This window comes from Sciurus carolinensis, chromosome 12 (genome assembly GCF_902686445.1).
Source record: "Sciurus carolinensis chromosome 12, mSciCar1.2, whole genome shotgun sequence".
Lineage (NCBI taxonomy): Eukaryota > Metazoa > Chordata > Mammalia > Rodentia > Sciuridae > Sciurus > Sciurus carolinensis.
In genome coordinates this window covers 81,010,435-81,024,491 of record NC_062224.1, presented here as the reverse complement: position 1 = coordinate 81,024,491, position 14,057 = coordinate 81,010,435, and the positions used below count along the sequence as shown (strand labels likewise).

General features: G+C 37.7%; 1 protein-coding gene across 1 annotated transcript; it reads left to right on the top strand.

The window, feature by feature from the left end:
• Window positions 1-1,440: 1,440 nt before the first annotated feature.
• Window positions 1,441-9,977, top strand: C4bpb (complement component 4 binding protein beta). Its single transcript, XM_047521141.1, has 6 exons — window positions 1,441-1,685; window positions 2,213-2,383; window positions 3,443-3,619; window positions 8,086-8,176; window positions 9,078-9,192; window positions 9,783-9,977. The coding sequence occupies exons 1-6, from the start codon at window positions 1,625-1,627 to the stop codon at window positions 9,921-9,923; spliced, it is 756 nt and encodes a 251-aa protein (XP_047377097.1). The 5' UTR covers window positions 1,441-1,624; the 3' UTR covers window positions 9,924-9,977.
• The last annotated feature ends 4,080 nt before the right edge of the window (window positions 9,978-14,057 follow it).

Below are 14,057 nucleotides of genomic sequence, written 5' to 3'. Positions count from 1 at the left end.
GATCCTTCTGCCTCAGCCTCCTGAGTAGCTAAGTTTATGGGCATGCACCACTACTACCCAGCCCTGCATTGATTTTATTCATTTAGTAGACAACTCTGCTTTGCAATATAGATACAGTAGAAGGGGGAGTAGAATACAAATAAGGCACAAACCCTTTCCTGGAATTGTTAACAGTATAGTGTTGAAGTGTAAAGGAGGAAAAAATCCTCTATCCTCTTAGATTCAGTAGCTGGGAACGGAGAATTAAACTGACAAAAGATTGATTAATAGAAGGAAAAAAACAACAAATCAAATTTGTGTGGGAGAACTGATTAGCTCAAAGGAGTGACTAGAATTGGGAATTTATATGCCCACTTGATAGGTGAAGTGGTAGAAGAGAAAAAGTACTTACCGGAAAAGTACTTACAGATGACCTTTTTTAATGATAAAATGGGTTTTCAGGAGAACAAACAAGAGATAAGAAATTTCAGTAATGTTTGTTCATGTTAAGTATGAATGATCTTTATGCTTCAAGGCAATAAAACTCCCCTGGAGAAGAATATGGGATAGGTTTTATTTGTATTTTCTTTTCTAGGAGTAGATCTGCTTTGAAGAGAAATTTATGTCTACCTTATTTTCTGGAAGTTGCTGCTTTTAGTTGGATAAGGGAAACTCCATGAAAGGTCAATTTCCCCTGCATTTGTTGAATCTGAAGTGTCTTCAGCTTAAAATAACTTTTATACTGAAGTGCCAAATTTGGGAGGGGCAATTCCAAACTCCTTCAGGAGAAGAACATAAACAGATCACTACAGAGTAATGATAATGGGTGGAGAATAATATTCAAGACCTTACTGTGTCCTTGGATGCTTTAGATATATTATTAAAACTTAAAATTTTGTAGAAATTTCATAGGAATTTGATCCCAATTTTAGAACTGGAGACAGAGAACCAACTAAGTGTTACAATAGTCAAGAACAAGATGCTAAAGAATCCCAAAGCAATGTAATGTGCTTTCATTCCTGAGATCAAAACATTCCCCTCACCTCTCTTCATTGATTTGGTTAACTATGATCTCAGGCCACATCCTGCCACAGGAAGAGTCACAGAATGGGAATAGCTCTGGCAAATGAGGAAGAAGTGCCATTCCAGGACTTAGGAGCTCTCAGGTTTGGAATCAGTCAGGACTGATCTGGAGGGATAGAGACAGGTAAGGTTAGCTGGCTTCCTTGAGCCTTCAGTCTTAAGTGCTGTTACAGTCTTCTGAGATCTGATGTTTGGGAAAGGAGAAGGTGGCACTGAGCATTGGCTCTCACTTGGGAAAGCACCATTCTTGGGAAAGCACCATTGAGTAGCACCCAGTCCTCTACCCCCAATGCTAGAGAGTTGCAGAAGGGAACTGTAAACATTGGCAAATATTGACAGATATCAAGGTCATGGCAAGACAGTTTGGCCCACATCTGTTGGGGAAGAATAAACCTCAGTTAAAAGGGACTGGAACATTTCTGAAACTGACTACTAAAACTGGCAGCTCTTTAACCATCTTTGTGTTTTTGCAAGGACCCTACCCACACCAACCTCCTTACTGTTACTATTTCCTGTGGCAGGGGATACACATATGTACGTGTATGCGAGTAATTGATCACCAATGTTTTGTCGGATCGTGTGCTGTCTTGTACCAGTCATGTGGTTGGTTTCTGCCTTAGATGGTACGTATGCTTTCCGAAACTCAGTTTACAAGGCACTTAATCTCAGATTTGGGGTTGTGAGGCATCCTATCTAGGGTTTCAGTGAAATTTACATTTATGATATTTGTTTCTTTTTTTGAAAAATCTCAAGTTACTTCACCTAGTGCTCCATATTCCTGAGGGACTTCCTGTCTATTTAAGGAATATTCTGCTTTCTTAAGTGGGTGGTTACCCTTGACTTTCCCTTCCTATTCTGGGAGCAATATCAGTACCAATGTCAAAATCTCAAGAGGTTACACCTGTTGTAAACTCTCCCAAGACTGCTACTTGGGAAGGGAATTGTTTGTGTAGTAGATAACTTGTGACTGAATTTGAGTGGAATGCCTGATATCCTTTGGGAAATATAACTTTGGAAATCTTGAGAAAGGAAGGGGCAGCCATGTAAGGAATCAGGACCAATAACCCAGCAAAAAGCCATATAGATACAGGAATCTAGAGAGGTCTTCCTCACAGTGTGTGATATGCCAATTTGTTTTTCCTTTCAACAGAGAATTGTCTAGGACTTCCCACAGTGGACAACAGCGTATTTGTTGCAAAGGAGGTGGAAGGACAGATTCTGGGGACTTACTTTTGTATCAAGGGCTACCACCTGGTAGGAAAGAAAACCTTTCTTTGCAATGCCTCTGAGGGATGGAACATGTCCACCACCGAGTGCCGCTGTAAGTTGGATCTTTCTGTTTCTTTGCCCATATTGTCATCCTGCTATATATTCTTTTATATTTCTATTCCCTTAGGCCATGCTGAAACTTTATTTTAAAAGAAATCTTCATTTCTGGATATGGCCTTTTAAAGTAGCATAGTGGTGCCATGTCTCTGGTAAGGTAGAAGATCAGCTCTTGCTGGGTATTAATTTATTTGCATTAATAGAATCAATTACTCCTACAGGTAGGAAAAAGGTTTTCTTGTCATTTTTGTTTTCTTTTGTCTTCTTGGTGCTGAGGATAAAACCCAGGGATGAACATATGCTAAGTATATGTCTACCACTGAGCAACACCTTCAGCCCCTGAAAGAATTTTTTTCCATATATTAAAACTACTTTGTTTTTCACTGTAATGTATTTAATATCATATTGCTTTAAAAACTACTTCTAATATTGGGAAATATATACAAATTCAGAAAGGTCAAATTAACATAGATACTCATCCATAGCTTCATCGGTTATCAATACATGGCTAAGCCTTTTTCAGCTATATACTTACTTTATTTATTTTTGAAGTAAGAATATTACATTTTATTTCACTCATCAGATTACTTTTGAACTGGGAAAAAAATTCTGCTATCTGTATACCTATACCAATATTTTTATCCTTCATATGTATGAAGAAATTCATATCCCTTGGCATTTTCTCCTGTTTTTCCACACCATAGGAAGAAACAAAATAAAACAAAACAAAAAATGAGCTAGTGTATATTTGGCTGAATGAGAGGGAAGGAGAGACTTGCTTAAAGCATAGGCCCAAGAATTTTGAGGCATGCTGGACAGGATAATGAGCATACTGTTGGGGATTTCTAATTATGGCTTCATCTTGTTTAGCAAATTCAATTACCAATTCATGTCATTCTTATGCTTGGACAAGACCATTTCTGCCCTATTTATGGAAACCTGGTCTGCATTGATATGATTTGCTGTTTTCTCACTGGTTCCTGAGGAGATCAGGACTTTGCCGTCACAGATTTTAGCCTGGACCTTTTAGATCACTGTCAGTTTTCTTCTTTAGTGGGCCACTGTCCTGACCCTGTGCTGGTGAATGGTGAAATTCAGTTCGTCAAGCCTGTGAATATAAGTGACAAAATCACATTTAAGTGCAATGATCACTACATCCTCCGGGGTAGCAGTTGGAGCCAGTGCCAAGAAGACCACAGCTGGGCACCTCCCTTTCCCATCTGCGTAAGCAGTAAGTACCAGAGAAACCATGGGGACTCCCAAAGATACTGATGAGCTGTGTCACCCCAGACATTCCATATCCCTGCAATGCTTTTCTCTTTTTTTGTATCTGGGGATAGGTATGGATCCGTCAGGCAGTCAAGAAATAAACAGCTCAGAGAAACAAATCTCAAGTGATATTCCAATGAAGTGAACAGCATCCAAACAAGGACTTTTTCTAAGTTCAAGTAGGATTTCTGTTCTACTAGGTTCAGTGCAGGGTAGTTTGGGGGCATTTACTATTCTATTTTATGTTTTCATTTTAAGATAGTGACTAGTTTTTGTTTGAAAAATACACAAAAGAGAGAGAAAAAAGACCATAAGTAATTAATTGAAAAATTATATACAATCGGTGGCAACCCCTCTTGTATTAGTACAATTCATACTCTCAGAGGTAATCAGTTGGATATATTTGTTCCATGTCTTTTTCTTTCTTTCTTTTTCCCCTCCCCCCTTCTCTCCTTTCTTTCCCTTTTTTTTTTTTTTTTTTTTTTTTGGAGCACTAGGGATTGGGTCCAGGGGGACTCTACCACAGAGCCACATCCCAGCACTCGCTGTCATGATTTATTTTTTGCTAAGTTGCCAAGGCTGGCCTAGATCCTCCTGCCTCAGTCTCTTGAGCCTCTGGTATTGCAGGTGTGAGCCACGGTGTCTGGCTCTTTTGGTGCCTGGCTCTTTTCCTTATGTTTATGCAGACATTTAACATAAACACCCACATGAGTATTTTAAATTAAATAAACACCAAATAGGCATTTGTGTATGTATGCCTATAAACATGAGATCTTGCTGTACTTATGTTTTGAATTACTTTTTTATAAAATAATATACCTGAGCATTTTTCCAGATCAGTAATATAGCTTTTCCTGCTTTTTAATAGATGCATAAAGCCATGCCATAATTTATTATACATTTCTTATGCTGATGGACATTTATTTTATGTCCACATTTTTGTTATTACGAAAAAGACTGAAATGAACGCCTCATACCCACCCCATTCACATGCTTATGCCTATGCTATTATTTCTTTAGGATAAATTCCTAGAATGATTGCTATGTCAAAGGTTATCATTGTTTACAGAATATATGTAAAAGATCCATGAAATTCTACTAAAAATTTTTAATACATAATGGCAATAAATAGTTTTAATGCATACTGGTAATAAATATTGAAAAATCAATGGTTTTATTTTCTACTGATAATTACTAGCTGAATATTAAAATGTAAAATAACACTATTTGCAAAATCTATATTAAAATTTATTGAGGGACATATAATAAGACCTGAGTAAAAGAAAATATATGCCATGACCTGGCTGGACTGACTGTTATGGTGCAGTTCCACCAGCATTTTAAATTCTAAAAATATGAAACAAAAAATTCATTTTAAAATCTCATTCATATGGGTATATCTCTGGCATGTGAAGTTTATTGTTTTTGGAAAATGTTGACTAATGTTTATATGTGACTGGGTCAAATGGGAGGAAATACTTGCCTTATCATATAGCAAAATGTCTAATAATGTAAATTATAATAACTGTAATCAATGTGCTATTAAAACAGTAATTTATGGGGACAAAAAAGTAGGATGGCTTATTTTGAATCTGTGGGAAATATTTGCATTCAGTGGTAATAATTGTCTATTTGGAAGAAGACAAAGTTGGGACTCTAATTTATACCAGGTTAAAAATAGATGAATATTAAAGCAAAATTATTAAGTTATTAAAACATGAGAGAATATGTTTATTATCATGGGATGGGGAGGGTTTCCTAAGCAATAACATAAAACTCAGAAATCAAAAAGGAAGAATAAAGGCAAATTTAATTAAATCTTCAAATAAAAATTGTATACATTAAAAGACATTACATAAATTAAAAGATAATAACAGATTTGGAGAAAATATTTACAACATACTTGATGGCTAAATAGTTCATATTTTAAACATACCAAAAAAAAAAAAAAAAAACAGCCTAGAAATTAGCACAGAAAAGATGGCGGGATGGAAAAATGGTGGACTTGTGTAAGGATAGACAATTCTAAAATTATGACCCCAACCTTATTTCTATTTCCCAATTGATTGCACATTTACTAATAATTTTGGAACTGGAAATTAAAATTAAATACAAATCTTTTACTAATTAGATTAGCAAAAAGTGAAAAGTTGATTTCATCTAATATCATTCACAATATGAAGAATGGCCACTTAGGTTGGTGAGATGTAAAGTGGTCATTCTTGGTATGTGACTTCAGTAGGTATTAAGATAATAACTGGAAAGGAGCTTAAAACACATACTGCATTTGCTGTCTTAGGTGGGCATTTGGAGTATTCAAAACATGCTTTTGTATCACATGCAGTTACATCAGAAGCATGTAGATTATATTTTACATCCATAGCTTGACATGGGTTTGTAGTATTTCCTCATTTTTCCAAATCTTTTCTATTTTAGTCTTTTAAGTTAGCAGCTCCTACCCTGGCTTTCAACCACAGCATCTCTTTTTGTGTTACTTAATTGACCATATCTTGGAGGAGCTCCCTGTGTTTAGACCCCAGATCGATATCATGTCCTTCAGCTTAAAACTGAACTCTTTAAGTTACCAGAACACTCTCTAAACTGGAATTCCTCAGTTGACTCATGGCAATTCTTTTTGATTTTCTCTGTCTGGTCTTTGAACTCAGTCTTTTAGTTTTTACAGATTCTTTTTTAAAAATACAATACAGTATAGAAAATAGAAGAGAAAAAACCATTACCCACAAGCCTACCACCAGGGGATAAGCATTAGGAAAGCCTCGATATATTATTTACAGACTTTTTTTTTTTTCTGTGCATGTTTGTATGTGACTGTTTCACAAAAATAGTATTATATTGAGACCAGGGCAAAGGACAGTGTAACTGATTATCAAAGAAAAGAAAATGGGTAAATAGCACTCCCTATCACCTGGTGGCTAACAGCCTCTATGGGAGAGGAAGAATCACACTTTCCAACACAAGCAACCACCCCCTGAACAGCTCTCTTCCTGCCCTTTTGATCACTTTTGGTCACGTAGGCAGGGTGGGAGGAGGGAGCATGTGAAGAAAGGAAATCTGAAATCTATAAAAAGGGCAAGACACCCCCACTCCCTCAGGCACCAGCTCTGAACTGCTCCCCCACTTCTCTCTGTTCTGTTTCTTAAATAAAATTTGCTTTTTGCTCTTGCCTTGGTGTTTCTCAGGTGTTTAATCTTCAACACTGGGGGAACAAGGACCCTATCCCGATTTTCAAGACTATTTTCAATATTATACATTTTTTTTTATAATTTTCTGTCTTTACTCAAGATACTTGTTTTCAAGACCTTTATTTTTAGTATACATATATACCTTTAGTTTAGCCTCTAAACTTGATCACCATGTGTAGCCTCATAGATCTTAGAATTGAAAAGGACATTAGAAATAATATTTAACCTAAATATCTTAAAGTATTTGAAATATTAAAATATTAGAAGTTTCAAATAATTTGAAATTATCTTATATTAATAGAAGCTGAGCCTGGTCTGGTGTCCCATGCCTGTAATCCCAGTAACTTGGGAGACTGAGGCAGGAGGATCCTAAGTTTGAAGCCAACCTAGAAACTTAGTGAGATCCTATCTCAAAATGAACAATAAAATAGAAAGAACTAGGGATGGAGTTCAGTAGTAAAGAACCCCTGGGCTCCATCCCCAGTACCAACAGATAAATAAATAAAATAACATAAAATACTAGAAGCAGAGAGGACCAAAATGATTTCTTTGGTGCTAGGGAGTTTCTTTTCTGCCCTTGGAAGAGCCAGAATCAAAATGCCCCATTTCTGGTATGTTCTTTCCAGTTCTACAGACCTGCCCTCTTCCCAGCTCTGTTCTTCCTTGTTTCTGAAGCTCCTATTTCACAATAGATGTCAGCCCCATGAGACCTCACATCCATCATCTCCTGTCTCAGGTTACTTCTGCCTTCACCTAGGGTCTAATTTTTCTTTTCTTGTGCATTAATAATTAGCATCCCTACAACTTAAACTTCCTTTTCTTGAGCTCCTTGCAGTCAGAAAGTACCCTGAATCCCTCACAACTCAGGGGATGAACCTGGGGAGGGCTTTTTCCCATGGACAAATCTGATTTTGCTTTTTTGTGACACTGAGTTAGCTCCCCCACTACTACATTTTTTAAAAATTGGAGACATGGTCTTCTTAAATTTCCCATGAACTGGCCGTCCTGCCACAGCCTTCCTTCCGAGACACTGGCATGGCAGGTGTGCACCACTAGCAAGCAAACAAATCTGACTTTGATGAGAAGGGAATGAATGGAGAACACAGGTCCAGGTCCCACAGTGCTGCTCTGGAGATGGCAGGTGCTGTTCTAGGTAGTTGCACATAGGTAGTTCACTCAGCATCACGGGACCTTACCACTGTCCTCTGGGACTCCTTTTCCTCAGAAGACCATCGCCCTCCTGGAGATACAGCCCATGGATATTTTGAAGGAAGAAATTCCACCTCAGGGTCTACCAGTTCGTCCTGTGAGGAAAGGTAAGTGCATACAGTCTTTGAATATGAAATCTTGCTCTTTGGCAGAATTGGTTTGGGGATGACCTAGTCTGTGTGTAGCTAGTCCCTACAACCTCCTGCTTTAGGATTCTGGACTCATTTTGATTTTGAGAACTGCATGAGCTCGTGGCCAGCCAGCTCCAAACCCTGGAAAGCAGACTGATCCTATCCTCTTGAAAGTACCATTTTTCCCTCAGTTTTAAAAATGTATGTTTTTCTAAGGAATCAAAGGACAAAAAAGGAATGTAAAGAAACAGAAGTTAAAAAATATAAATATTCAGGGTATGGCCCATTAAAAAATCCTAATCGAAGTCCAGCCTCAGTCTAGACTGCCGGTCTCCCACCTGATGGATGGCCCAGCCTTTTCTTTTCCTTGTCTCACTCTTAATAAGTCACATGGCTTCACTGGCAGTTCAGTTTCAATATATACCTGCCTTGGACTTTGAAGTCAACTTCTGTATTTTTCTGATTAAAAGCTACTGCTACTTATTAGCCCATTCACTGAGATTTATTTGAGTAGTGTTTTTAACTTTCTACTGCTTTCTAGAGCTTACATGACAGATGCCTCATTAGTTTATGGGTCAAAACTTTTTCCCTCCCTATCCTCACCCAAAAACTCTGTGCATGGACACACCAATTCAGAATTTCTCACCTCTCTGTTTTATGGGTGTCAACTTGTCCCTTGGGTCCTCCCTGCACCTACCCCCGCCCAAACAGGAGAATGGTTTTACTTTATAACTGTTTGGTACTAATGAGATAAGCATGCATTAAGTCTCAGGGGTAGGGAGGGGGTTTCTTTCACAGCCTGAAATACAACTACCTCAGTAACCTCAGTTACTCTGTTCTGAAGGTAGAAGGACTAAATGTTCTAACTTCTGTTCAGGTACCACCTAGAGGGCCTACAGAAGCAGCAGGACATTGACGGGGACCAGGGCAGTATACTTCCCTGTGAGAGGATCCACAAACCAGGTTTACAGACTGGGTTTGAGAAGGCACTGGTAAGTAGGGGCTCTTGTTTGTCCTATTCACAGTTGTGTCTCTGGAACCTGGATTGTTCCCAGTTCATGCTCAGTATCTTTTCAGTTTGGTATAGTTTTTGAATGGGTGACCTTGGCCTGACTGTAAAAGGGGCCTCATAAATCACTGACTCACATTTCTATATAAGGAGATTTCCATTCTCCACCTTCTTCACAAATGCCTTGTAAAGCACTGTTGGTATGATTTATTGTCTCATGTGCTTTATAGAACAAGATTCTTAAAATCAATGCCTGATATTTGTAAGTATTCCTTTGAAGAATCTCTAAAATTCTTCTAGACTGCAATAAACACTGAACAGATTTATTTTCCTTAAGATTCTTCTTTTAGTCCCTATTTATTACTATGGAAAAATTAATACATTTTTATTAAGACAGAAATTGTAAATGATTCATCATGTTCAAGGCCCAGATCCCCACCAGAGCTCCATGGTTTTGATCCCCACCACCAATCAGGGACCTCCCTGCTGCTTACAGATTTCAGAGCATAGAGCTGGATCTCAATCCATCAGTTAAAACTTCAAAATAACTTGTTTCTTCGACTTGCCTTTCAGGAGAGGAAGGATCCTTGCAGTGCCATAAAGAACTTTATGAAAAGATTAAAGGAAAGTGGTTCAACAATTGAAGAATTAAAATATTCTCTGGAGATGCAAAAAGCTGAGTTGGAGGCAAAACTATGGCAATATAATAGCTGAGCAGGCTGGTAATACAAATACACCTATGAATAAATTTTTCTCTTGGTTCTGAAACTGGTATTGGTTTGTCTCTTATTGAGCTGAAATGCAACTTCATAGAAGGCAACTGCAAATGTATAATATATTGCATGTGTGTATCTCTGTGTGTTTGTCTGTGTGAATTGTCATACTTAGACCAAGTGTGGTTGTTTTCTATTTAAAACAAGAGTTGGCACCACATTGATGAACTGTGGAGAGTTTAGTTTCCTGTCTGTAAGGAGAAGGAAGAAGCTTGGATTTCAACTAAGACTGTACCTCCTATGAGCCATGAATTATGAACCAAAAACTAACCTTGAATCACCCAAAATTTATGAGGCAAAAATTAACTCCTTATCCTGGAAAGACAGGGTCAGAATAGTTATATCCTTAAAATGACCCATCAAGACAGACATAGAGTTAGGATCCCAGCTCTCTGCTACATCTGTTTTATGAAACCAGATTTCTCAATTTTCTGCAATAATACTTCTTACTCCCTTTTGGATGGAACCCAGTCTTACACTGCCTTGAGGTGTAAGATGATGCAACACAAGTGAATATATTTTCTTCGTTTTTAGAGGATAGAAGAAATAAGAATCCTAAGACTTTCTGTCAAGATGTCATACAGAACTGACACTATATGCTTCTCCCATCCCTGAGCCTGACTGCTACTACAGCACATAGGAAATCTGAATAATTAAATCCAAAATACATAAGAGAGTTTGAAATAATGGAAGATCTCCAGGTGAAGTGACAAAGGAGAATAAGCACTCTTAAGTATCCTAGAGTCTTTTAGTAGACACAAGACCTGTGTATTTAAAACAGTATTTTAGGCTGTTTAAGATGAAGTTAAACACTTTTCAGAGATCACTGTGCTCTGGGAGTGCAGAAGAAGGCAGAGCATTTCTGTCTGGGGGAAGAAAATTATTAAGGAATAGGTCGTAGTCATTTCAGTCTTTATAAGTAAGAGAGACAAAGATTAAGGTGGAAGACATTCCAGGTGGAAGTAAGTTTTTGAAAATGGAGTAAGAGAGCCATAAGTTTTTTTAATCAAGTAAGTACACTGTTAGGATTAATCTAACTGGAACTAATGTTTTTCATTTGAAGGTATTTATTACACTATTATCTCTATTATCTATACTAGCAAGACCTTGTAAACATTTGTCCAATAGGAGACTATTTAACAATGTACGTTAGATCATACGTTACATATCATTTTACAGTGATAATTATGAAGACACAGGAAATCTTGAAAATGTAATCTTAAGTAAAAAGTAGAATAATAACAAATACTTATGATTACATTTATGTAAGACCTCTGTTCTGTGGCAAAGAACTGGACAATGACATACACAGATGAAAATTGTTGTCTTAAAATGTTAAAATTATAGGCATTTATTCTCTTAAAGTACTTTAATGTTTTAAAATGAATTTCTGATATATGTGTGTGTTTGTGTGTGTGTGTATATATATATATATATATATATATATATATACATATATCACTGCCCAGAGGCAGGAAAGATGGAACATTTAGGAAACAGTACATAGCTTATGAAAAACATGGGAAGTGCTAAGAGAATTGACTAGAAAGATCAGTTAAAGTCAGTTAAGAGGATTTTGAATGGCACATTAGAGAATTTATTAGGCAGTGAGTAGAAGACTTTCAAGTAAGGAAATAATAAGGGCAGAGCATAGAGGAAATTTTTTCTCACAATAGTATATAGTATTGATTGAAGCAGAAAAAAAATTGAGACTGAGAAACCAGTAAATATGCTACTGCAATGGTCACCTGCTATGGTTTGAGGATGCCCCCAAAGTTCATGCCATACCCCAATGTGGTAGTGATGAGAGGTAGAACCTTTAAGAGGGGATTAGGTCATGAGAGCAGAGCCCTAATGAATGAATTGATATTATAGAGTGAGTGAGTTATTACAGGAGTGGTTTCCTAATAAAAGAATGAGTTCAACCCCTTTTCTTCTTTCTCTCATCCCTGTGCTCTCTTGTCCTTCTACCTTCCACTGTGGGATGTAACAAGAATGCCCGTGTCGGGTGCCTCAAAAATGTAAGACATAAATCTCTCTCCTTTATAAAATGCCTTTCTCGGGCAGTAGAAAGCAGACTAAGACATCCACACAAGAGACAATGTTAACCAGAACTGACCTGACAAAAGCAGAGGTGAAAAGGAAGCAGCAGAAATGAGAGGCATTGTGAAACTCATATTAAATCAACCTGTTAATTGATGGAATGTTGGAGGATTAGGAAAAAAAGGAGTTCAAAGGCGAGCTCAAAATTCCATGTCTGAGAACCTAGATTAGAGTTGGTATCACAAGATGAAGCTAAAGGACAGTAAATATGATTTTTTGGATGTGCTGAGTGTGACGTACTTGTGATATGTCCAGTGGGTGACTATATATATATATAAAATCAGGGATAAAGATGTAGGATGGGACAAGCCTCTTCCTGTAAATAGCTAAAGTTATGAGAGTATGTAAATCTATTAAAATAATAGAAAAAAAAAATTTAAAGGAACACGGAATGTACCCACACTTAGAAATGAGGAGTAAAAGGAGGTAACAACTGAGAAAGATAAATTAATAAAATAAGATAATCAGGAAAGTTTGGGGTAGTTGAGGTCAAAGAAGAAGAAAGGTTTAGAAAGGAAATGGTCAACAATGTCAAGAGCTACACAGAAATGATAAGAAATGAAATAAAGAAATTTTGGATTTGGAGATAAGGGCATGCCTCAGAGAAGTGTGTGTGTGGGATGGTGGGTGGAAGTCAGATGAGAAGGCAAAAGGGAAAGTGATTGATGAGAAAGTGTGGGCAGAAGGCACAGGTCCCACTTCTGAGAAGTACAGCAACACACTAAAGAAGAAAAATGGAAGTGGAGGTTTGGGCAAGATGGTGGGAGCATTTCAGAATGAAAGACAAGTGAATATGAGGTCGGAGAAGAAGAATCCATTCTCTGAATCAGCATGAATAGGAGTGAAAGTTGGATGTGGATGGAGCTAATATAGAATGATTTTTAGTAAAGTGGGAAGCAAGATGATTTGCTAAGAGTAAGACAATTTTGGTGACCTGGAGAAAGAAATCTGCAGCATCACAGTGGAAAGTATTGGGAAATGGTATTTTGGAGACCCAACTTAAAAGGAGCTCTTTTCTCCCGCTTAACTCTCCTGTGGCAGAGTCCCAAGTCCTCCCCAACACTCATTCTTGTCACCTCTCACCTTTGTGATGCAGCTGTGTCTTCTTTCCCTCTAACATCCTTCTTACTTCCTCTAATACCTTCTACCTCACCAAGTCTGGTCTAAATCTCACATCTTCTAACAACACTTCCTTGATGAACTCATCCTGTGTGGTTTACCTGCTTTTTAGAAGCCTTTATGGCACTTTAAGTATTTATTATAGAAAACTTTGTGTTCTTAGAAAAACTGCTTTTTAAAGCAGTCTTTTGAGCACACGACTCTGAAGCTTTAGGCTGAATAGCTTAACTGGACAAAGTCAGGGCTTGGGGTTCCTTCCTAGGTATATGTGATACTAAACATTGCCAGCCCCTCACTGTATTCTTCTGAAGAGCCCTCAGTGACAGACCAGCTTCTGGTCCTTAGGTACCCCATATGTAATAGCAATGGTGGTGGGGGTGGTAGTTAATATTTGTTGGGCTCTGAGTATGTTCCAGTATGTTCCAGTCAACTTAGAACATAGCAGGAACTCAATAAATGTTGAGAAATTCTCCACCTTTTATTTTGCCTTGGGATAGAATGGAGAGCAGTTGCAGGGCAAGACCCTCAGCCCCCAGAGAGCCTCTGGACTTCGTGTCATGAAAATTGGATCATTTTGGTAGAGCTTGTCTGAACCCTGCTGTATTCAAGGTTTCCGGATAGCTGGATTGCATCTTGCATAACCTTGTGTTTATGAAAAGAGAAAAGGAATTCTGACATCATATTCAAATTACCTTTCCACTTAGGGGAAATGGTTGGCAAAGGAGAAAATAAATTATTGCAACATGGTATCGAGAATGAGAACTAGTAATAAGGAGGGAGTTCAGGTAAACATTGCTGCTCTATTTCTGCTGTTAATCATTCACAGAGCAGGGGAGAATTTCTGCCCATCCAT

Coding starts and splice junctions, on each gene's coding strand:
- C4bpb (XM_047521141.1), top strand. CDS start 1,625: ATGTTTTGTCGGATCGTGTGCTGTCTTGTACCAGTCATGTGGTTGGTT. Junction 8,177..9,077: donor AGTTCGTCCTGTGAGGAAAG/GTAAGTGCATAC, acceptor ACTTCTGTTCAG/GTACCACCTAGAGGGCCTAC. Junction 9,193..9,782: donor CTGGGTTTGAGAAGGCACTG/GTAAGTAGGGGC, acceptor CTTGCCTTTCAG/GAGAGGAAGGATCCTTGCAG.